The following is a 25395-nucleotide window of genomic DNA, read 5'->3' on the forward strand; positions in this document are numbered from 1 at the left end:
TTTTAGGTCTGCTATTAAATTTCTTTCAAAGTTAATTCTGGATTTTTCAGACCTGGAACTTAGACCAGTTTTTATCTTCGTCACATGTATTAATTATTTCTATAACTAGACAGAATTCATTTTTGTTTAGTAAAGAATTACAGAGAAACTCAGATCTTTCCCTCTAGCTCAGATGGCCTATTTGTGAAATACTGCCCTCCCCTGAAATATTGCTTGTTATGACATAGTGAAGATGAGTGTTCTTTTTCATTTATAGGGGCTGCACTGGTATAACTGACCCTAAATAGTAACTCTTACTCAGAGCCCCATTTGTCACTCAGAGCCTACTGATTTTTTTTTTTTTTCTGTAGATTATTTGGGTAGGAGGGGACAAGGAGTAGAAAGCAGGACATTATGAAATAATGCAAGTTCTGGACATTTCTTATTGATCTGAACTAGAGATTATATCCAATAATGTCTTTCAGGCTAGGCTGAACCACCAATGTTGAATGACAACTCCAGTTATTAAGTAGAAATTCAGTTTGGAATCAGAAGTCTTTCCTCCTTCTCTCTTTTTATCTTATCATCTTGATTTTATTTTATCATACTTGGTGATATGCTTGCAATTCTTTGTTGCAAATATGACAGTTGAAATCAAGGATTTAGGATAATTTCATTACAATATGGTAAAAGAGCATTTTAGCTAATATCAGCATTTTAGCTTATACCTTCCCTTTAAAAACTAAAAAGATTCAAAAAGTATCAGCTAGTTTTTATGAGATTTATACTTTGATGAATCCAAGTGATTAATACCTACCAAAAATCACAAGTTGAGGCATTAATGAAATCAGATATGTAATTCCAACTACAGCATGCAAAAGTAAATGTTTTCTAGAATTTAAGTTTTATGATTGTGTCTGCTCATTTAAAAATCTTTTCATTTATTTCTCCTAAATTATCTTGTTTTGACTAGCAACTATTGAATCACTGCACTTTGTAGATTTTTTTTTTTTTAATGAAGCAAAGAAGATACTTGCTTTTACATTTTTTTCAATTTGGAGAGGTAGGCTGGGTGTAGTGACTTATGCCTGTAATCCAAGAACTTTGGGATGCCGACATGGGGTGGATCACTTGAGGCAAGGAGTTCAAGACTAGCCTGGCCAATATGGTGAAACCCTGTCTCTACTAAAAAAACAAAAATTAGCCGGGCATGGTGGTGTGCACCTGTAATTCCCGCTACTCGGGAGGCTCAGGCAAGAGAACAGCTTGAACCTGGCTGGGAGATGGAGGCTGCAGTGAACTGAGATCATGCCAGTGCACCCCAGCTTGGGTGACAGAGTGCTCCATCTCAAAAAGCAAAAATTGAAGAGATAGAGTGGTAGATCTTGTACACCAAAAATTAAATATCTATATAAGGGAGCAAGATAAATGTTAAATGAGTCCAATATGCAACACCCAAGTTAGAAGGAAGACTGAACTGGGACAGCTAGAGAAATCCGTGGGGAGAGATGAAAGTACCCTGCCGTGTTTATTTCACAGCCTCAAGGGAGGAAGCACATAAAAATGTTCCTGATGACAGATGCTTGGTCTCCATGGAGGGTGGAGGCCAAGGAGTCCTTGTCTATGATCTCACACTCACAGTACTGACTACGGCTTTCTTAAATTTGACAAGTAAACTTCCAGCAAATAAATGTTACAGTTTTATTTGCAATCCCTCAATTTTAAGTCAAAATAGATGAAAATATAACTGCAAAAATAAGCAGAGTTTAATAGCAGAATATCGGTTGATCTAGAACTATTTTAGTCTTAAAGAATTGGCTAGTTAGGTGTTTTTGAAAACTTACAAATTTGCCAGGTGCAGTGGCTCATGCTTGTAATCCCAGCACTTTGGGAGACCAAGGTGGGAGGATTGCCTGAGGTTAGGTGTTCAAGACCAGTCTAGCCAGCATGGTGAAACCCCGTCTCTACTAAAAATACAAAATTAGCTGGGTGTGGTGGCGTGGGCCTGTAATCCCAGCTACTCAGGAGGCTGAGGCAAGAGAATGGCTTGAACCAGGGAGGTGGAGGTTGCAATGAGCCAAGATCTTGCCATTGCACTCCAGCCTGGGCAACAGAGTGAGATTCTGTCTCCAAAAAAAGAAAAAAACAAACAAACAAAAAAAGGAAATTTATAAATTGTTCATTGCACGTATTCCCCACAGTATTCTTTCTTGTAGCTTTGCTTCAGAAGCAAAAGTGCCCAGCAAAATTTCCATTTGTTCTGGACTTGAGGCTGTGATAGTGATGATCCTTTCTCTTTCCTTCTCCACACTGCCCTTTAAATAACAAAGTATATGTTATGAAGATATTAACTGCTTTCCTAAAAGAAGAATGTTTCTTAAGAGCAGCAGATGAGAAACATATTGGTAATAGGTGAAATCCCCAAGTCTACGCTACTGATCAAGAAGAAAAAGAAAGAGTGAATAAAAACTTGAAACTAAGGATTAAATTAATGTGGTAGGCTTTGTGTATCCAAATGATACCCTATTTTTAATGATAAGAAAATTTGGTTCATACTGAATGCTATTTTTTATTTAATAGGGAATTTGGTAGATGCAAGATCACCATTCCAGCACTTTTTGGAATGTATTACATTTTTAATTTAACAGATCATTTATAAATTTAATTTTGAGAAGTTTTACATAGTCCCTGAATAATGGATATTAGAGGTCTGGAACCAGATAAGCATAAAACATTTCTTTGTATAATAGCTAACACAACATCATATAATTGGACCCTGGGATGGATTTTGACTATAAAATAATTTTCATGTTTTCAGGTATTCTTTTTTTTTTTTTTTTTTTTTTTTTTTGAGACAGAGTTTCAGTCTTGTTCCGCAGGCTGGAGTGCAATGGCGCGATCTCGGCTCACCGCAACCTCCGCCTCCTGGGTCCAGGCAATTCTCCTGCCTCAGCCTCCTGATTAGCTTGGATTATAGGCATGCGCCACCATGCCCAGCTAATTTTTTTGTATTTTTGGTAGAGACGGGGTTTCACCATGTTGACCAGGATGGTCTCGATCTCTTGACCTCGTGATCCACCCGCCTCGGCCTCCCAAAGTGCTGGGATTACAGGCGTGAGCCACCGCGCCCGGCCTTTTCAGGTATTCTTAAAGAGTAAAGGTGATTGTTAATGAAATTGCTGCTCTCAATATATATGTGCAAACATCTATACTCATCTATTAATGTCTAAGATTACATAACTAAAGTGCTTTATCAACCGTTAAATATCCTGTATTCCTTCTTATTAAATGCTTCTTTAAAAATCTCCATTTGCTTCTCTTCTGCCATACAATGGAAATTAATAGTCTAGGCTAAATCTCCACTTGCTTTTGATCATACAATAGAAATTAATAGTCTAGGCTGAATTTAAATTAAAGAGCAAGAGATTATAATCTTATAAAAATTTAAAAAATTTTTTGCATCAGTTTATAGTAGTGAAATGGAGTGAAAATGACCTTGATTTAGAATTCTAGATCTATTTAATTATTACAAATTATTTGATAATCATGAGTACTATGCTGTATTGGTTATCTGTTGCAACATAACAAATTACACTAAGTGATTCTGAACAAACATTTATTATCTCACAGTTTTTGTGGCTCAGGAGTTCTGGAGTGGCTTAGCAAGCTTGTTTCCTTCTGGCTCAGGTTTCTCATGCAGTCAGGATGTGGGCAGGGGCTACATGACTTATGCTTGATCATCCATTTTCAAGAGGTTCTTGGGATGATTGCTTCATTCCTCACCATGTGGGCTCCTCATAAGTTATTCAGTCTCCTTATGTCATGGCAGCTGACTTCTCCAGAGTGAGCAATTTGAGCAAGGAGGAAGCAGTAGTGCTCTATATGACCTTGTCTCCAAAGTTGTCCATCACCAAGACTTTTCCAGCATTCTGTTCTTTAGCAGTGAGGCTTTAATTTCTACCCCAACTCAAAAGGAAGGGAATTAGCCTCCAGCTCTTGAAAAGAGTAGTATCAAAGAATTTGTGGAGAGACTTTAACCTACCAGACATAATACTAATGTACTTCATTATTGATTATATAGAACATATATATCTATGTTTATTTTTCTCTTTCCTTAAAACTAGCCAGAGGATAAAAGAGGAATTGTGTTCATTAATTAAAGTGATCTCTTAAAATCATTTGTCTCACCTTTCATGAACTAAAAAATAACATGAACTATGAGAAAAGAGGTGATGTAGACTGGGTTTACACAGAGGTTTACACAAAAATTGGTGTTCAAGATTTTCTTGAATCAGAGGGAAAAGAGGAAGTACAGCATGAAAAAGGGAAGACTAAGGAGAAATGGAGGAAGATGTCTGCCTCTTTGTATGGTGGCAAATGAATGAGATATTAAAAGACTTTTTCTGCCAGGTGCGGTGGCTCACGCCTGTAATCCTAGCACTTTGGGAGGCCTAAGTGGGTGGATCACCTGAGCTCAGGAGTTCAAGACCAGCCTGGCCATCATGGTGAAACCCCATGTTTATTTTTTCAAAAAAAATTTAAAAAAAAGAAAACTTTTTCTTTTTTGTAATGAAGTTTCACTCTTGTTTTCTAGGCTGGAGTGCAATGGCACAGTCTCAGCTCACTGCCACCTCCACCTCTCAAGTTCAAGCGATTCTCCTGCCTCAGCCTCCTGAGTAGCTAGAATTACAGGGGCCCACAACCATGCCTGGCTAATTTTTTGTATTTTTAGTAAAGGAGGGGTTTCACTATATTTGCCAGGCTGGTCTTGAATTCCTGACCTTGTGATCTGCCTGCCTAGGCCTCCCAAAGAGTTCGGATTACAGGCATGAGCCACTGCCCCCCAGCCAAGACTTTGAAAATATTATGCTGTAAATACTGTTCTACATAAGATCTCTGTTTGCATGTAATATAACTAGTTGCCACTTAATATCCACAGGGAATGCTCATTGGTATGTCTCTATTATATCTTTCTGCACCATTGTTTTCTGCCTGTTTACCTACTGAGACCAGAGGGAATATGTCTATTACTTTGCTACACTGTTTGAGTATCCACTAGAAGGATTTCCAGTGCCTGGAAGTGAGGTCAGAGAAGCAGACAGAGGCAAGATCAAGAAGAGCCTTCTAATGCCATGCAAAGGAGGTAGTGAATTTTTTTAATGCCAGGAAATATTTGCGATTATTTAAAAATCTGGGTGGTCACACAGTAAGTTTGAACCATTTTCTTTGCTTAATATCTAACCCAGAGCCACATAATTTGACCCTTGATAGATTTTGATAATTAACTTCCATATTTATTCATAAGCAGAGAGAGTACTTTGTACTCTCTTTTGGCAGAAAACCTGGTAAAGTCTTTTTTGTGGATTTGTTACACTTCTGTGTGGGAGGTTTAATGATTGATTTGACGGAGGAATGAGGGAAAAGGAAGAATCTGAAATACTTTCTAGCTTTGTAGATAAGTTATAAAGGGGGAGAACTGTGGTATTTCCTAAAATAAATTATTGGTTTGTGGGAAATAAAACAGCTCTTTTTCATTTGCATGTATTGCTTTACAGTCTAATCCTTTCTCTTCTCCCCTCAAATCTTTATATTGCCTCCCCATCCCCTCTTAAACTGATGACCTTGCTTACTGTTTCAGTGAAAGATAAAGCAACTAGAGGAATATTTCCATGAGAGAAGTTCCCTTACTTCTTTCTCCTGCCCTAGCATCTAAGTCCATATACTCTGTTACCCTTTTATTTCTTGGGATGAACTGTCTGAACCAGCAAGGGTCAGCCTCCCATTTGTATACCAGATCTCATCTCAGTTTGCCTGCCCAAAGACATAGCTCAGTAGTTCTGTCCTCTATGTCCATAATCCTTAAAGTTTTCCTGCCTACCAAATCTGCTCATCAACATACAAAAATGCTGCTATTTCTCCCATCTTAAAAACAAAAGCAAAGCACTCACTGGATCACACATCTGCTTTCCCACCTCATTTCTCTGATCATCACCAGAACAAAACTCTTTGAAAGAGTTATTATACAGGCCATGTTTGCCACTTCCATTTCCTTCCATTCTCTCTTGAACATACTTCACCGAACCTTTCACCTTTCTCACATTGCTGGCTCTCTCCTTCTCCTTTGGCCTTCCTATTCCCTGAGACACAACAGTATTAAAATTAAGCCAGTTGATAACCCTATAGATTTTTCTAAGTGTTCAAGTGTTTACTTTAAATCAAAAGCTAGAATGAATAAGCATATTGAGGAAGGCATGTTGAAAGCCGAGATAGGCCAAAAGCTACGATTCTTCTGTCAGTTAGCCAAGTTGTGAACACAAAGGAAAAGTTATTGAAGGAGATTATAAGTGCTACTCCAATGAACACATGAGTGCTAAGAAAGCCAGATAGCCTTGTTGCTGATAGAAAGTTTGAATGGTATGGATAGATCAAACCAGCCACAATATTCCCTTAAGCCAAAGCCCAATGCAAAGCAAGGCCCTAACTTTCTTTAATACGATGAAGGCTTAGAGAGGTAAGGAAGCTTTAGAATAAAAGTTAGAAGCTAGTAAAGGTTGTCTCATGAGGCTTACAGAAAGAAGCCAACTCCATAACACAAAAGTGCAAGGTGAGGCAGCAAGTACTGATGGAGCAGCTTTAGCAAGTTATCCAGATCTAGTGAAGATAATTGATGAAGGTGGCTAAGCTAAACAACAGATTTTCATTGTAGACTAAACAGTCTTCTATTAGAAGAAGACGCCATTTCAGACATTCATAGCTAGAAAGGAGAAGTCAATGTCTGGCTTCAAAGCATCAAAGGACAGGCTGATTCTGTTGTTAACCAATGCTCACTTACCATTCTAAAAATCCTAGGGCCCTTAAGAATTATGCTAATTCAACTCAGCCTGTGCTCTGTAAATGGAACAACAAAGCCTAGATGTTTACAGCTTACTGGATATTTTAAGCCTACTATTGAGAACCGGTGCTCAGAGAAAATGATTTCTTTCAAAATATTATGGTTCAGTGACAGTACACCTGGTCACTCAGGGGCTCTAATGGAGATGCACAAGGAAATCAATGTCGTTTTCATGCCTTCTGATACAACATCCATTCTGTAGCCCATGTAGCAAGGACTAATTTCTGCTTTCAAGTCTTATTATTTAAGAATTCATTTTGTAAGATGATATGGATTCCTCTGGTGGCTCTGGGAAGAGTAAGTTGAAAACCTTCTGGAAAGGACTCAACATTCTATATGCCATTAAGAACATTTGTGATTCATGGAAGGAGGTTAAATTATTAAAATTAACAGGAACTTAGAAGAAGTTGATTCCAACCCTCATGGATGACTTTGAAGGGTTTGAGACTTCAGTGTAGGAAGTAACCACAGATGTGGAAATGCCAAGAGAATTAGAATTAGAAGTGGAGCCAGAAGATGGAACTGAATTGCTGCAATCTTATAATAAAACTTGGACAGATGAAGTGTTGCTTCTTATGGATGAGCAAAGAAAGTGGTTTCTTGAGATGGACTATACTCCTGCTGTAGATGCTATGAATATTGTTAAAATGACAGCAAAAGATTTAGAATATTGCATAAACTTAATTGATAAAGCAGTGGCATGGCTTGAGAAGACTGACTCCAATTTTGAAAGAAGTTCTACCGTGGGTAAAATGCTATCAAACAGCATCACATGCTATAGAGAAATCTATCATGGAAAGAAAAGTCAATCCATGGTGGCAAACTTCATTGTTGTCTTATGCTAAGAAATTTCCACAGCAACCCCATCCTCCAGCCACCACCATCCTGATCATTCAGCAGCCATCAACATCAAAGTAAGACCCTTCACCACCAAAAAGTTTATAGCTAGCTAAAGACTAAGGTGATTGTTACCATTTTTCAGCAATAAAGTGTTTTTTAATTATGGTATATACATTGTTTTATAGACAAGTGCTTTGCACATTTAATAAATTACAGCATAGTCTAAAATTAACTTTGTATCCTCTGGAAAACCAAATATCGGTGTAACTCACTTTATTGCCATTGCCTGAAACCAAACCCACAATATCTCTGAGGCATGCCTACAGTTACTTCATTGAATATTAACTGGCACAGCTATGGAGAAGAAGTCATGTCTTTTTTTGCTGGTGATACCTACAACTAGGAGTTTTGCTGGTGAGACAGATGTATGCATCTGTGCTCATACATGATTAACTTCTTAGGCACATCTTCCATTTGAAGGGAAAATACTTAGAGATAAAATTATGTTTTGGCTATCGAACATAATAAACTATGTTCTCCGTGTGAAGGACTTAGAATGTAAAGAAATTATGTATGTACATTTATACACACATACACACATACTTTTTTCTTGAATATCTGATGATAAATCATATGGATATCTAGCTTTCAATGGCTATATATGTGGTTAGCTAGACCAGTAGAGGCAATAGCAGTGATCTGAACACTTAGTTCAGCTCTAGTAAACTAGGCATTCTCCCAACACCTTTGATATCAAAGCCTATTTTGTGTTTTCATGCATGAAACTTGCTTTTTTCCATTTTTGCTGTGTTACTTCTTTCCTGTTTGTATTAGGTACCCATTATGAGCACACTACTCTACACTATAATTATCAGGAAGCTTTATTGGCAAGGCATTTTACAAGGCTGTAGAGACATGGACTCATCATAAGTACAGGCAATGCAGGAACAAACTTGATCCTGATTTAACAGAGTCCAAATCCAACAACATTGTCCAGGGGTAAGCCTATGCTTTGGAGGCCAACACCTGGCGTCATGCAGGATACCACCCTTAGATCCAGGGGTCTGAAGTCATTTTTGGCAATGTATTGTGTAAAGGTGAACATAAACAGTGGAGGAATTATTCTGATATGAAGTACAATTTGTATAACCTATGTTGATACACAAAAATTTTTATTGACATTTTGGGCTTACTCTCACTTAAGCAGAGAGGCAGAGGGTGAAAGAAAGAGCTTTGACTTTGTAGCAAAAAGGAGTTGGTCTTGTGCTGGCTTAGGAGCAGTGAATCCTTGAGCAAGTTTCTTCTTTCCATGCTTTAGGTGACTGGTCTGTAAAGTTTCAGCATAAAGTTCAAACACACAGGGTGGTTTTGAACTCCTAGTGAGACAAGGAATGTGACAGTGCCTACTGCAGAGCTCTCACCTTGTGGGGGTCAGAAAATGTCCATTTCCTCCTTCTGAGAATGTTGGAAAGCCAGACAAATGGAGGAATGGAAAGTTAAACAACAGTAAACACTGAACGTACCCTGCCATGGGAAAGACAGCAGGCTCTTTTCTGCTATGTAACCTTTGTGTCTCTGGCAGTTTTTAAACGGCATATATGGAGACTTTGCTCACAATGGCTTGGCTCTGTTCTGTCTCTGGACAGAATCTCTGTATCTCAAGGGACAGAAAGATCTAATAAGAAGGCAAAAGGTCCCTTTAGTTCTAGGTTTAAGAGCTTTACCTCATTACTTAAAAGCTAGTGTGGCAGAGAGTTTAGTATTTGGCAGGAGGAGGATTTTTTTTTTTAATTGTTCAAAGGGATGAGAATAAACACTAGGATCAAGAATTATGCCGAGCATTTCCTCATGCCCCAGTCTCAGGTTGACTCTGTTCCCACAGGTTGTTCCTGGGGCAGGACAGCCACTGACCCCCAGAGGCTGGATTTGCTGCCCATCTGGGGAGCAACCACCCTGCCTAATAGCACAACAAGTGATCAGGACTTCAGCCTGTTTCAACATTACCCAGGCAGCTGGGAACTTGGCACATGGCCCTCCACTTTCACATACCTTCAGCAATTACATATTCATTTGCTTTTAAAATGTTTTAAAATTTACATACAGTAAAGCACACAGATATTAATGTATAATTTGATGAGTTTTTAAAAATGTACATATATCTGTATAACTAATTCCCTAATCAGTCCTCACCACCCATGGGCAACACCGTTCTGGTATCTATCATTGTAAATTAGTTTTGCTTTTTCTTGAAGAATCTCCTTATTTTTGAGACTGCATTAATTATCCACTTTTCCTTGAAACATAGGATTTTTTTTTAATGTTGTATAAGTGGTTCTTGGCTGTGAAAACTTGTTATGAGACTTATGATCTAAGTCTAAAAAAACAACTTTTAGCAGCCACTTTGGATTGTCTTTGTTTCTTAGAGTTATAATCTTGAAATTGTTACATTCCTTTTGATGAAAATATGCATTAAGAAGATAAGCATACTTATGAGATCCAAAGATTAACCCTTGGTGTGTACTGGAGGACCCTTGGTCTCCATGATTCCTTCAGTATAAAAGAATAGTCCATAAGATATTATATTTTGGCTGGGCACGGTAGCTCACACCTGTAATCCCAATACTTTGGGAGGCTGAGGCAGATGGATCACGAGGTCAGGAGTTTAAGACCAGCCTGACCAATATGGTGAAACCCCATCTCTACAAAAAATTCAAAAATTAGTCAGGCATGGTGGCATGTGCATATAGTCCTAGCTACTCAGGTGGCTGAGGGAGGAGAATCGCTTGAATCAGGGAGGCAGAGGTTGCAGTGAGCCAAGATCATGCCATTGCACTCCAGCTTGGGCAATGAAGCAAGACTCCATGTCAAAAAAAAAAAAAAAGAGCCTGTGTTTTATACTAGGGCTGATTTCACTTTTTCCTGTGAGGAGTAGTATAAAGAATTGTAGGCTTTGGGGTCAAGTCTGGAGAATGTCTGGGTCTGCATATTCTTGGACTAGCAATCTAAGTTTTCTGAACATCAGATTGCTCTGTGATAAAGTAGGAATGATAATTAAAGGGTTATGCCAAGGATTAAATGAATGAACAGTTACAAAGTGCCTGTTACATGGCAAGCCCTCCCTTTTCCTTTGTTTAATGACAAGATTTTTAGCATTTGAATGTTTCTGGTTTTAGCTAGGAAGAGTTTTCTTAACTATATTAGAAACAACTGGCATTGATCATGTTATTTCTGATGCCAGTTATCTTCAGGGTACTCTTTTTCATATCTTGCCATTCCTGAGAAGCTTCTCTCTAACTTACTTGGCTGCCCATTCGTAGCCTTGAAGGCTGTGAGAATAAACTAAAAGTATCATTCTCCTCTGCTTATCCTTGTCTTATCCCCCAACTATGGAAGATCTATGACCATTCTCTTGAGATAAATAGTAGGTATAAAGGTGCCTGTATATACAGAAGGATAAGTCAGTCTTACCAGTCACTTAAAGAAATATCTAACCTTGATTCTAAAATTTATTAATAGACACTCACACCAAAACCATAACTAAAAAGGTCAATATTGGCAAATGTACACATAGGTAACACAGAAGAGGATATCCGGTTAGCCAATAACAATAAAAAGATGTTCGTTCTCTCTAGTAATTAGGAAAATACAAATTACAAAATAAATCAACAGTGATACATAGTTTTATACCCATCTGATTAACAAACATTGAAAAAGCCTGATAATACCAGGTGCTGGTAAGGATGTGAGGTTAATGAAGACTCTCATGCCTTGCTAGTAAAGATATAAATTTCTGAAATCTTTTTGAAGATTTAACCAAAGAAGTTGCTGCACATGTGCACAAGAAGAATATACAAATATGTTTCTTAAAGATTCTAGTAGCACAAAAGTTGCAAACAACCCAAACATCCATTCCTTGGGGATCAAATAAACAGAGTTTGATGTGGAATGTAGTATTGTATATAAAATGAATGAATCATATCTATATGAATTGATCTTAAAAAACAACATTGAATACAATTGCAAGTTGCAAAATGATTCACACTCTATTTCATTTCAGAAACTTTTTGAAAGATAAAAGTACAATGTTTTGTGTATAGATTTATATGTTTTTAAGAGTATAATGAAGAAGGTTGACTATGGGTAGGAGGAACAGGAGGGAGAAGAATGAGACTGGAAAGAGGAAGCCCAATTTAATTTTATCTTAATTTAATAGTAATAATAAAGGAAACATCATCAAATTAACAGTTAGTAATTCTATATCAGTAGTTCTAAACCTGTCTTTTGTCCCTGGACTAGCAGCATTTGTAATCACCTGAGAACTTTTAGAAATAAAGGCCCCAGTCTAGACCTACAAAATCTGAAATTTGGGGGGTAGACCCATGAAACTGTGTTTTAACGTCTCACACTACCACTGTTTTAGATGACAAAGGCATGGATGTTTACTCTCTCATTCTTCATGATTTTCGATACTTTTTAAATTAAAAATTAAATAATCTCAAGCTTTTCTTTCTTCTCTCCTCCAATATCATCTTTGGCTATAAATTTCAACTCCGTAATTAATGGCTTATTAGGAACATAAAGTTTTTACTGCCACACAAAGTTCTCAGATATGGATGGATTTCTTAATATTGAGCAAAGGTTAGAGCCAAAAATGGGAAGATATCATTGTTATTTGAATGTGTATTGTGTAGTTAGTACCTCACCCTAAAACATTTTATTCTTTCTGGAATTTTTCCCATTATCATCAGCACCAAATATCATTCAACCATTGAGTACGTGTAAAACAATGCAAAGTGTTGATAATAGCATAAGGCATGAGATATAAATCATGTCCTTAGATGACAGTCAAATTGCAGGGTTAGGATGTGAGTAGAGAAAATAAGGTTAAAAGGTTAAAGAGGAATACCCTGTCTGGTGTATGGCATATAAAACTGCCACATAGAGTATCAGAGGGTTTAAAAGGAAAGGTTTTTGGAGATTCAGCCTCAGTAGAGAATATGGAAGGTGATATTTCAAGGAATGACATGAACAAAGGACATTGCAGTATTCTAATTCAAAGACCCATGTAAGTGATCTAGTTGAGGGTGTGGAATGTCAGGTAGAGTCTTTAACTTTATTCTGTAGATGGGTGAAACCATTACAATTTTGAGAAATGAGGTGATCTGTATATGCACAAAAGTGCCCACAAAAGATAAATTTGGCTAAAGTGTCAAAGATGGAGTGAAGGCAAGAAGATGATTAGGAATGAGATGTCAAGTTCTTCAAAGACAGTGAGGATTTACATAGTAAAACAGAAGAGATAATATAGGGTGAGGAGAAGAGGAAAAAGAATGCAAGAATATAAGACTTGTAACTGAATGGAATGTATTGGTTTCTTAATGCTGCTGTAAAAAAAAATCACTACCAGAAACGTAGTGACTGAAAATAGCACACATGTATTATTTGAAGCTTTCATAATCTAAATTAGTTCTCAGTGGGCTAAAATCAGGGCATCTACAGGGCTGTGTTTCTGTGTGGAGTCTCTAGAGATGGACCTGTTCTCTTGCCCCTTCTAGCTTCCATAAGCTGCCTGTACCCCTTTGCTAATGGCGCCTTCCTCCATCTTCAAAACCTGCAGCATAGCATCATCAAATATTTTCTTAACTCTGCCTTTCCTGCCTGTCACTCTTCCTTACAAGGCTCCTTGTGATTACATTGGGCCCACCCAGATGATTCAGGATAATCTCCCCATCTCTAGATCTTCAATTTTATCGCATGTGAAAAACCCCGTTTGTCATTTAAGGGTCACATATTCATAGGTTCCAGAGATTAGGACGAGGACATTTTTGGGGCCATTATTTTGCCTACCACATGGAATATTACCATAACTTGATGATTCCTTAGAATTCGGAAGAGAGGTCAGAAAGCCTGGATAGGTTGTGTCAACTCTCACTCTCAGTTTGTTCATCTGTAAAGCAGGTGAGTGGGGGAGGCTTTGGGGGTGGGATTCCCAAGCCTAACACTGATTAGAATGTCAGCTCCATGAAGACAAGGATTTTCATCTGTTTTGTTCACTACTGGTACATAAAGGCACTTAGTAGTTGTTGAATAAAGTATGGCAGAATGAATAAATGAGTCAAAGAAAAGTTTGAAAAGAGCACTAGGGAAAGTTCTCCCCAAACATCTCTGTATATCCTTAAGTTCTAGTTTTCCTAGTAAAGTTTGTATTTGGCTGAGATTAGGCTGTCTAGAGTCCTGTCATTGCAATGGAGATATTCTGAGGCTGAGAGTGAGGGATAGATTTATAGTCTGTTCTTTCCTCCTTTGCTTTTAGTTTCTATGCTGAGCATCCCTGAACTGGGGATGGGGAAATGTATTGGGATTGATGTATGGCCTCAGTAAATGTCTGGGGCAGCTGCTTATTGAAAAAGAAATTGCTCACTGTGGCAATGATCAGTTGCCCTGAAACAACCAGCTGTCACATTCCACACTGCTCACCCAGTGAGTCAAGTCTTGGCCTTTGCATTCCTAAAAGAACACTCAACCCTGTAAGGACATAACATCCATTTATGTTGTGCATAGTGCCAGTAAAATAGAAAACAGAAAGGCTTTTTTGCGATTTTACAAAAATAGCGTGGAGTGCCTATATCTGAGAGTATAGTTAGCCAGCAGGTAGGCAAAAGTGAGTGGACATTCTGATGAGGAAGCTAACGTTGTTAGGGGTGCCGCCTCTCACATGTGAAGTCTGTCGTATACTTACAGTAAAAGCTGTCATTGAAAACAGACATTTCAAAGCCCCAGGTTAGCAGTTACTTGATTTAAAGACAATGATTTAATTTGTTTAAAGAAGCAATGGATGACAGCAGAAGGAAGGACCGTTTTCATATGAACATGAGAGGGCAGAGGGTGCTAGTTTTGCTCAGGATCCTTAAAGTCAGAAAATTAAACTGTTCTTTGTCTTTTATTGTGTATATGACCCTGGACAAACACTATGCCTTTTCTTCTATTTTTATCTGTTTTTATCAGTGTCATTTTTAAAATGTCATCTATCTGGGGATGGAGGCACATATACATATTAGATACACAGTTGTCCCTCAGTATACAAAAAGGGATTGATTTCAGGACCCACTTCATCCCCTCATACCAAAATCTGTGGATGCCCAAGTCCCTTATATAAAATGGCATAGTATTTGCATAAAACCTGTGACATCCTTTCAGGTTTTGATACACTGTGAATCATCTCTGTATTATTATTATTATTTTTTTGTTACATTTGTGGGACATTTGTTCTTAGGGAGCCACAAATTTTGTGCCCCTTGTCACAGTGACCCCAGATGCCTGTTCCATGTGTTGTAAACAGAGGAGCCATTCTTCAGGCCCCTACTCCAAGCACACCCCTAGATTACTTATACTACCTAATATAATGTGAAGGCACTGTACATAATTGACCTACTGTGTTTACTTTATGTTATTTTTCTTTGTGGGTTTTAAAAAAATTTTTTTTGTCTAATATTTTCTATCACAGTTGAACACAAAGGAACAACTATATTTTCCTGGTCTAATAGTCTTTTGATAGAACTTGCTTGGTTTGTTTTTCTATTTTTATTTATTTATTAGTAGAAATTTACAGGGCATATGTGAAACTTTGTTACATGTATATAATGCATATTGATCAAGTTGGGGTATTTCTGGCATCTGTTACGCATAATACAATACAATTTTGTTAAGTATAGTCACCCTACTATGCTGTAAAACATTGAATTTATTTATTCTATCTTACTGTATGTTTGTAATCCCAGCACTTTGGGAGGCCATAGCGGAAGGATTGCTTGAGTGCAGGAGTTTGGGACCATCCTGGGCCTAGTGAGCCCTCGTCTGTACAAAACATTTTAAAAAATATAACCAGGCATGGTAGTACATGCCTGTAGTCCCAGCTACTTGGGAGCTGAGGTGGGAGAACAGCCTCAGCCTGGAAGATCAAGGCTGCAGTGAGCTGTGATTATACCACGGCATTCTACCCTGGGCAACAGAGCAAGACCCTGTCTCAAAAAGAAGAAAAAAAGACTGAAAGGAATCATCATCTCTGTAAATTTATGTTGATATGATGATAGACTAAAATGTTAATATAGTTTGATTAGGGATCATTTAATAAGCAGCTGATTTTTTGTCTTTTTATGATTTTGAGTGAACAAGAGCTTTCTCTTTGTTTTCTTGCTGAGTACATTGATTCATACAGTTCCAGGTATAGATAGCATATCAATATATACTTTCTATACTGCATATTTATCAGAAACTTTGCATAATACTTTCTACATCTTTTTGAAACTCATCTTTCTTAAAACACATATTTAAAGTTTATGTCTTTCCTTTGTAAATCTATTTATTAGAGAAAAAGAAAAATTTAAATATAATTTCAGAGAAGCATTCTGTTTTACCCACATTAAGTGCCCTGTCAGTTCTCCTAGCAATTCATGGCCACTGTTTTATGAAACTGATCCCACCATCCTACTATACTATAAATCTATGTTTATGTATCACTCATTCTTGATTCTGAGCTCCTTCAGAGTAATCACTTCCCCAGTTTATGTTTTGGTACATAATAGGCACTACAGTATTTGTTGAGTGGATGAATGAACATCTGAGCATTTAAAATAACCAAAGTATACTACTCTATATTAGACCCCAGTGACCTTCAAGTGGCTCTTATTAGTTATAATTCCAGTGAACATTCGTAACTACAATCCAGACATTTTTGACCTTAGACAAATTTTACTAGAAATTCAGCCACTGGGGTTTTAACATCTAGAAATCTACCGCTATTTTCAAGAGCTAAAGAATATGTAAAAATAAGAGAGAGTTGCCCTAAGGGAAATGAAAAGGTATAGGATAGTTGCATAATTCTGCTTTAAAAAAAATAACGCTTTACCATAAGGGCAAATTTTAGAAAAATGTTAAGAAGACTAGAAAACTACGTAAGACAAGAATGTATTTCCCCTTCCTTGTTCTGCTATCCTAGAGGAGAATTTTATATATTTTTCTTAAAGCTAAGATACTATAATGAGCTGAGAAAACAAAGGGAACCACCCTCATAGAATTGAGGATGCATATTTCTGAAGTATAGCCAGTTAAAGGATAATAGCTTATTCCACTGATACTAAATAGCAGAAGAAAGGAAAGAGTAGAATTTATAAGTAATAAAGAGGAGGGAAGAGTAAGTTGAAGGTCTTTATAAGACTAATGTAAATAACTTAAAATGAAGGTGGAACTAAAAGGTAAGTAACTTTGAAAAGCCTTCTGATCTATTTGAAATAAGGCTCAAGCTGTTAATTCCTGTTCTGATTTTTCAGTACCCTCTTTCCCAAAAATAAGTCTGTTGAAAGTAAAATAATTTTCAAGCACAGAAATTTCAAAAGAAGTTGGACTACATTCCTACATTAAGAATTATTTTTGCCCTAATGATCCTCCTGCATTCCTTCCATGATTGGCCACTAGGTCCTGTTTCATTTTTAGTAAAATAGCATTTAGCCCTTTTGAAATATTATATTTAAAACCCATATAAAATGTTAATTTTCTTATATACTTTATTTGAACTATAATCAAAGTTTGTTGTTTATATTTTAAAGCTATGGAAAATATATACTTTAATATATGATTGCTAAAATAATTTCATTCAAAATGCAGGGTGAAATCACAGGATCAAACTTAGTTTGGGCACTAAGAAATTAAAAATATTCAAATTCTTATTAGGAAGAAAGAACATGGTAAATGATGTAGAGCTTGTTCAAATGTTGATGAGAGGTTTTGCTTTTGTTTTGTAGTCTAGTGTTATTTTAAAGCACATGTGAAATATCTTCAATAAACACATTTTGGGAATTTTTTACCAGTAATTTCAGTCAATAAAAAATTTGTCACTTTTCTTTCCTTGTACCAGGTTGTTGGTGTAGCCCAGGCCATCAACAAGAAATCGGGAAATGGTGGGACATTTACTGAAAAAGATGAAAAGGTACCAAAACTTGTGTCAGGCATGAGCCAATTTAGGAAGATGCTTTCTCTTTATAGTATATACACCTCTAGGATTAGCTGTTGCTCAAATTGTTGGTCACAAAAAACATTGTAGTTAAAAATGACCCGAAATGTTCAAAAGTATATCTTAGGCTAAATACAGCGATGATTTCACATCTGAGTACTTGTGTTATGCAGTCGGCAGAAACCCCCAGATTCTGTCCTTGCTGTGCTGCCAAGCCTCCAGTGGGCATGTTGGGGCCACACAGAGGGTGACTTATGGTATTTTAACTATCTCATTTACCTTTCATCGCTGCTATAGAGATCCAACCTTGAGTAAAAACCCATAAAAACACTGCTCCAAGTTCAGCCTTTCTGGTTGGCTAAAAATTGGAATTGCCTCCTAGTGTAGCAGATTTCTGAGTGTTTTATAAGCCTTGCACACAGACGGTGGGGCGCCAAGGTGTGAATTCAGGCTGTATGATGTAAATTTAGCTTCAGAAAGAGCAACAGCCGGCATTATTTTATTACTCTTCTCATTCAACTCTGAAGGAATACCTTCCACACACCACACTGGCATGCTTTCTGTTTAAGGACAAAAGCCCTTAAACTTGTTGATAACTTCACTCTGTGAGTAGGTTTTATTATTTCTCCTATTGAATATGTAATTATTTAGCCTATTGAATTATTTCTATTTCAAGCCGCTTGCTGTTCATTTTGTTCCCCTGAAAATTAGTAGGAGCTTTTGAATTTGGAAGACATTCAAACAAGACAGTTATTTTTGTCTTGGTGCTATAGGCTAGGTTGGCACCTCGGTTGATTCCCTTGTTTTAATTGCTTCAGAATATAGTAAATACTTTTTAAAATCAGAGTAGTAACAGACATCTAGGCTCCTATTCTGTTCATGGCATTTGAGAATACTTGGTGTGAAAACATGGTTTTTGGATTGGCTTTATATTCCATTATTATGTTTATAATCCATTAATATAACTCCCTCCTAAATTGATTTGCAATTTTTAAGGCTGTATCACATTGTGAATAAAATATGCTATCTAAAGATTTGTTTCAATCAATAATTAATATAATTGTAAACACATTACCCTAGTATAGTATAACGAGGATGATGGATCCATGTTAAAAATGACAGATTTAAAGTAATGTTTGCAACTTTATGTAATATTTAACTTTATGTTTTTATTGTGAATAATCTTTAAACAAGTACATGAGCTGTTGTTTGCTGCATTAATGAATTACAAACTACTTATATAATAGTTTCAGCATAGATACAAGTCTTAATATCATGGAGAGGTGAAACCAAATTTTGCATAGAATGAATTGTAACTTCAGATGTAAAAAGAGGTCTTTATCTTAGTTCCTCTCCTTTTTCTCTTAATTGATTTATACCTACTGTATGACCTTAGGAGACTGCTCCAACACCTTTAGCTAAGACTTGGTTTATATCATCCTAATTTTATGTAGAACAAACATCTACTCTTTTGGCTTTCTAACTGTAAATATTTGGGGATGTCTTTTGTATTTCAAGCAATATAACTAGACTGTTTTATGTACAGCTTTTATTTCTCTTATCTGTTTTTTAGGACTTTGCTGCTTATTTGGCATTTTGTGGTATTGTTCTTCATAATGCTCAGCTCTATGAGACTTCGCTGCTGGAGAACAAGAGAAATCAGGTCAGTCCGATTACTAAAGAAAGAGTATAGAAATACTTCTTAAAAATTGTTACATTTTTATCCAAATAATGTATGCAGATGATTAAAAATTTAGATACTAAAGATTTAGTTTCTCAATACTTTAGCTATTTTTCCTAGCAGTCATTTCTATTTCCTATTTTCCATGCTCAGTTGTTTATCTTGTTAGCCAATGTTCATTAACTTGGGAGATGAGGATTTAATAGACTTACACCATACCTTACTTGCCATTACCCTTATCCTACTAGTATCATTATATCACTGTTTTTAGTCACTGTATGAGTTGCACTTGTGATGTTAAGTAATGGTTTTAGTTCTTGCTCTGTCAATTGTCAATACTACTCTTGATTTCATATTTTGTAAGATGGGTATCTTAGCATCCCTGTTCTCTTTATCTCTCTTTCCCAACTACCACTCCTTAGCCCTGCTTTTCTCATTTGGACTTTTTCTTTTATAATTGCCTACATTGGTAATACATATTGTTCTACAACCATGATGAACTTTTCCTAGGCTTTGTCTAGATTAAATCTAAAGTTGCAATTTTAAACAAACTGTTTATAAGTACTATTATTATGTAAATATTGTTCATATTACCTTTGTTATAGAACTTTGCATTTTTCCTGATGTTTCTGATTTTTTTTTCCTTTGAACTCTTTGCTGTAGTATAGCCTCATGTTCTTGTTTGATTCTTTTTTTCTCCCTAAACTCCATTATATTAGGCATCCTGTTGAGTTTCCCTTCTGCTTCTGCCTGGAGATGTTCAAACTGAGATTCTCCAACCTTTCTTCTTCCAAGCTAAACTATTCAGACCTATGCCTGCTACACTAGTGTCATCATAGAACTTCTCTTCACTGCTTTCTTAGAAATATTTCACTCTTTTGGGGATCCCCTACATCTTTCTCACTTCCTTATTTTGTTGCAACACATTCTCAATTAACTACTTAAGAAAGGATATTGATGAATTAAACTTTCTGAGTCCTTGCATGTATGAAAATATGTATTGTACCATCCTGCCACTTTGGCTGGGTATAAAATTCTACATTGAAAAATCAGTTTCTCAGGCCAGGCGTGGTGGCTCAAGCCTGTAATCCCAGCACTTTGGGAGGCCGAGGCGGCTGGATCACGAGGTCAAGAGATCGAGACCATCCTGGTCAACACGGTGAAACCCCGTCTCTACTAAAACTACAAAAAATTAGCTGGGCATGGTGGCGCGTGCCTGTAGTCCCAGCTACTCAGGAGGCTGAGGCAGGAGAATTGCTCGAACCCAGGAGGCGGAGGTTGCAGTGAGCCGAGATCGCGCCATTGCCCTCCATCCTGGGTAACAAGAGCGAAACTCCGTCTCAAAAAAAAAAAAAAAATAGAAAAAAAAAAAAATCAGTTTCTCAGAATTTAGAAGTAGCGCTTTGTCTTCTAACTAGCATTTATGTTGTCCTTATTCTTGGCTCTTTTGTAGATATTTTATATTTATTATCTGTAATATATATTAATATATAACATGATATGTAATACATACTTTGTATTTTTCTATTATTACATATATCTATTTTTGTCTAAGTGTCTATAGGCTTTTCAGATTATTTATATTTGCTTTTGTAACTTAATTTCACAATATTACTCTTTTTTCATTCATCATGCTGGTTCCTGTATGTTGGTTCATCTCTTTGGAGGCTTAAGCAAACTGTTCACTTCTGTATAATTCTTTTTTCATTATTTATTTGATAATTCATCTTCTTTACCCTCTATTTTCTCTGTTTAGGATTGGTGTTAATAAGATATGGGACCTTCCATTGACTTTAACTGCAGTGTTCTCCCTGCTCTGCTCTTGCCATCCTTTCATCCAATCCCTATTTTTACAAATAGATGTGATTATAACACTTTCTTCCTCCAGTGCATCACAGTCTAAAGTGTTTCAAAAGACATACAGTGCTGTTCAGGTTCTTTTACTGCTTAATGCTGCAATCTCATCTCCCAGTTCTTCTCTTTTTAGTCTATTCTCTTGTAAAACCTGATCAAAATTTTCAGTGTGCTACTTTCTCTCAATTCTGTTGTTTTTTGCCTGAAATATTTCTCTTCCCTATTTCACGTGAATGATTCCTACTCATCTTTCAGACCTCAGCTAGGATAGTGTCATCTCCATGGAGTTTTTGGTAATGCCTATGAGGATCGGAAGGAAGAGAGATCAAAGGAAATTTTTAAAAACTTTGTTTACTTTGCGTAATATTTGCTGTGCTCTGTAAAAATATTGATAATGTTGACTATTGTTAATCTAAAAAGTTTGGAACAACATTAACAATGTGTTTTATGTACCAGATAGTGTTCAAAATACTTTATAAATATTATGTTACTTAATCCTCCCAACAGCCCTATGATTTTGGTGTTATTAATATCCCCATGTTCAAGAAATTTGCCCACAGTCTCAAAGCTAGCAGGAAAGAAAGTCAGGACTAAAAACTGATTACTCCGCCTTCAGAGCCTGTAATCTTAACAACTATATTAATTATATTAACAGTCAATGGAGAATTTTGTTAATAAGTGGAGACATATTTAAGATTTGAATGTAGACTGGGTCATAACCTGCTAGATTATATAAGCAATTTATAACCCATATAAATGATTGTGCTTTAATAATGACAAAAAATTGCCAAATAATAAGCTCTTAATTTTTTTTGTCTAGGTGCTGCTTGACCTTGCTAGTTTAATTTTTGAAGAACAACAATCATTAGAAGTAATTCTAAAGAAAATAGCTGCCACTATTATCTCTTTCATGCAAGTGCAGAAATGCACCATTTTCATAGTGGATGAAGATTGCTCCGTGAGTACAGAGTATGACTTTTTCATTTTTAGAAAGACAAAACCTTGTATTTCTGCAAGCACTGCTTTTAAATGTCATTTTGGTCTTAGAACCCTCTTTCAAACTCAGATGTGTATGGATATGTATGTAAAACCAATCAGAGTATGAGCTGTTCTGGTTGAAGACAGGTAGGGTTAAAAGGTGGAGGGTGCCTTCATCACCCTTGTTTACCATTGTTCATGTCCCCATCTCAACCCCCCTGCAAATAGTTACCATGGGAATGTCTGTATGCTGCTTCTATCAATGGCTACACTGTCTTCATGGAGAAATATATTGTCATTACAGTGTGCTAACTTTTCATAGTGAGGAATACTGGTGCCCTGGTTACTATGAACAGGCAGACTCCCCATTCTGAATGGGTTGGGTATAAAAATTTATTTTTACCAGAAATTATACAGAACCCAAAAAGCATAGCCTAGTAGGAGTTTTACTAATGACCCCTGTAAGTCCCATATTTTTGCCAACAATGGAAAACCACTAAACTGTTCTAACTGGTAGATTTCAGTCCATTGATTTTATAATGTGAAGAAACATTTCAGGTGTCTGGGGAAAGATAGAGTATTGTCACAGAGTGTTAGTTACAGACAGGCCAGCTGTCGAGTTTGCCAGTAGAATCGGGCCCCTGGCCTAAGGCAGTTTTTCTTTATGCACTTTCTCTCCCTTCTCAAGCTATGAACCACTGTTTTTGGAATATTTCTTTTTTGCTGTATGTTTGTTTTCTTTTTCCTTTAGTCTTTAAGAATATGTTGTTCATTTGTGGATTATTAGGAAAGAGAGTGTGGACTACCACTTGTATTGGTCAATTATAATCTATACATAATATCTGAAGTTATATTTGGGGGAATGTAGAATAATAAAAGGTATTCAATACTTAATTTATATTAAGAAATTTTAGTTGGTTTAGATATAAATACTATACTATATGACCCAATATCTTAACCATTTGGGATGTGTATATATGCCAGATGGATGTATTGATTAATACAAAATTCTCATTAATAAAATGTCAAATGAGAACTCACTGGGCTAAAAGGTAATTGGTATTTTCATAGATACTATTTAATATTTTTCAACCCATTATAAAAACCTTAATATAGAAGTGATTACGAGATAGCAGCTATTATTTTAAAGTTCAGGTCCTGAATTCTTTAATACAGTATGACACTTAATCTGTAATTTTTGCTCTGTGACTCACTTTTTGCATTTAAGTTTTGAAAGTTATACATGAAGCACTCCTTTTTTAAAATAACTTTTATCTCTTTAATTAGCATTCAATGCATACTTCTACTAGATAACACCTGTTATGGTAGTACAGTGATTTGGATCAGTGCTGCTCTGAAGTATATAGCTCAACAATATGCCTATTAAAGATTATTTTGCTCACTTTTTGACCACATAAGTTGTAGGATTTGCAAAAGGAATTAGGTGACTTGATATTCAATTGTATTACATTTATTTGTTGTTTAAAAATACATTAACAACATGAGCAAAGATGAAAATGTAAGGAGGAAAAGAATGTACAGATTTCTTCCATCCCCACATTAAACTATAATTTTTTTTCTTTCTTCCAATTCTATATAAATAGAGCATGAATGCAATATGCTGTTCTGCTTTTTAATTTAATTAAAATTTTTTTTTCTTTCTTATTTTTGAGACAGAATATCGCTGTATCATTCAGGCTGGAGTGCAGTGGCACAATCTCACAGTCTCGGCTCATTGCAACCTGGGCCTCCCAGATTCAAGAAATTCTTGTGCCTCAGCCTCCCCAGTAGCTGGGATTACAACCACGTGCCACCATGCCCAGCTAATTTTTGTATTTTTCATACAGTGCGGGTTTTACCATGTTGGCCAGGCTGGTCTCAAACTCCTGGCCTCAAGTGATTCGCCCGCACTGGTCTCCCAAAGTGTTGGGATTATAGGCGTGAACCACCACACCTGGCCTTTAATGTAATTTCAAAAGTAGTTCTCTATGTTGTTAAAATTTTCACAATTATTTTAATAATCACATAAAATATTTCTGAATGAGACATCTTTTTAAGAAGGGATTCTTTACCTGGGATTTAACAACTATCATTGTATACTTAAAAGCCAGAGGATTTTCAATAAGCATAATTTTGACACTAATAAATCCATCAGCACCTAGTGTTAAAAAAAAAAAAAACTGGTACTCATATAATCTTTCTTGCAAGAGAAAATCAGAAATCATATGAACAAAACTTTTATTTATTAAATGGGAAGCAATTTTGAGGATGTCATGAAATGAGTACTTGGATCTATTTTTTCCAAAAGTAAGTAAAACTATATTACAAGTATTGGGGTCTTTTGTCAATTCCATAGAATGTATGTCTGTATCTAGATAGTTTTCTTTACCTTGTCAAACTTATTTCTCAGTCTGTGTTATCTCTCCATTTCCAGGATTCTTTTTCTAGTGTGTTTCACATGGAGTGCGAGGAATTAGAAAAATCATCTGATGCATTAACAAGGTAAAAGCATTTATTCTCTACTTGTCATTATCACATGTATCTAATATTGGCTAAATTGTTGTGTATGACCAGTTTGACTTAAGATATATAAGCTACAGAATATTTTATTGTCTCTTGTCTTTTCTCACATTTCTGGTCGTGAGTCTTCCTCCGTCAAGATGGAGAGACTAGTGACCACAGTGAATTAAAGTTGTTACTTTGTTAAGTATTTATATTTAAATCAAAACTCATTATTACTTGATTATTATTTTCACAATGTGGTGCCAGTAAAGGCCTTTTCTCCTATTAAAAAGATTTTAGGAATTAGCAAAGGGCAGGGATACAACTTCGAGGCAGATGGGGAAGTCATTTGACTCAGAAGGTACACCTGACTTTAAGCCTTGACTGCTGACTTGGGCATGAGGTTGGTAGTCAAGGGTGATAAACCATGGTTTCTCTACTCAGAGAGTTTTCTGATGTCCTGGAATTCGGGGTTCAAATGGTCATGATCGAATAGCTGATCTTTGTTTCCCTCTTGGCTTTGCTGATCATGCGCTGAAGATTATATCCCATCTCCACACTTATTCCTTCCTAAGCTCCAGTGCCATTGCATTTTCTAGCAGATTTGCCATTGTTTTAGTTAGTATTGAATCCTTTTGGAATGTGTGATAATGTGTACATTAC

General features: G+C 36.3%; 1 protein-coding gene and 1 non-coding gene across 8 annotated transcripts in view; one reads left to right on the forward strand and one right to left on the reverse strand.

The window, feature by feature from the left end:
• PDE5A (phosphodiesterase 5A) overlaps positions 1 to 25395 on the forward strand; it is a 128471-nt gene that overhangs the window by 38524 nt on the left and 64552 nt on the right. For all 7 annotated transcript variants that reach the window (XM_032292431.1, XM_032292429.1, XM_032292430.1 and 4 more), the window contains exons 4-7: positions 17622 to 17693; positions 19291 to 19380; positions 22073 to 22210; positions 24665 to 24732. In XM_032292431.1, the coding sequence (XP_032148322.1) occupies positions 17622 to 17693; positions 19291 to 19380; positions 22073 to 22210; positions 24665 to 24732 (368 nt within the window). The remainder of the gene's footprint in view (positions 1 to 17621; positions 17694 to 19290; positions 19381 to 22072; positions 22211 to 24664; positions 24733 to 25395) is intronic.
• On the reverse strand, positions 14962 to 15088 carry LOC116560948. Its single transcript, XR_004273225.1, has one exon. It is a non-coding gene; the product is annotated as a small nucleolar RNA SNORA11 (small nucleolar RNA).

Source organism: Sapajus apella, unplaced genomic scaffold (genome assembly GCF_009761245.1).
Source record: "Sapajus apella isolate SASKATOON/1434 unplaced genomic scaffold, GSC_monkey_1.0 scaffold27, whole genome shotgun sequence".
In the NCBI taxonomy this organism is placed as follows: domain Eukaryota; kingdom Metazoa; phylum Chordata; class Mammalia; order Primates; family Cebidae; genus Sapajus; species Sapajus apella.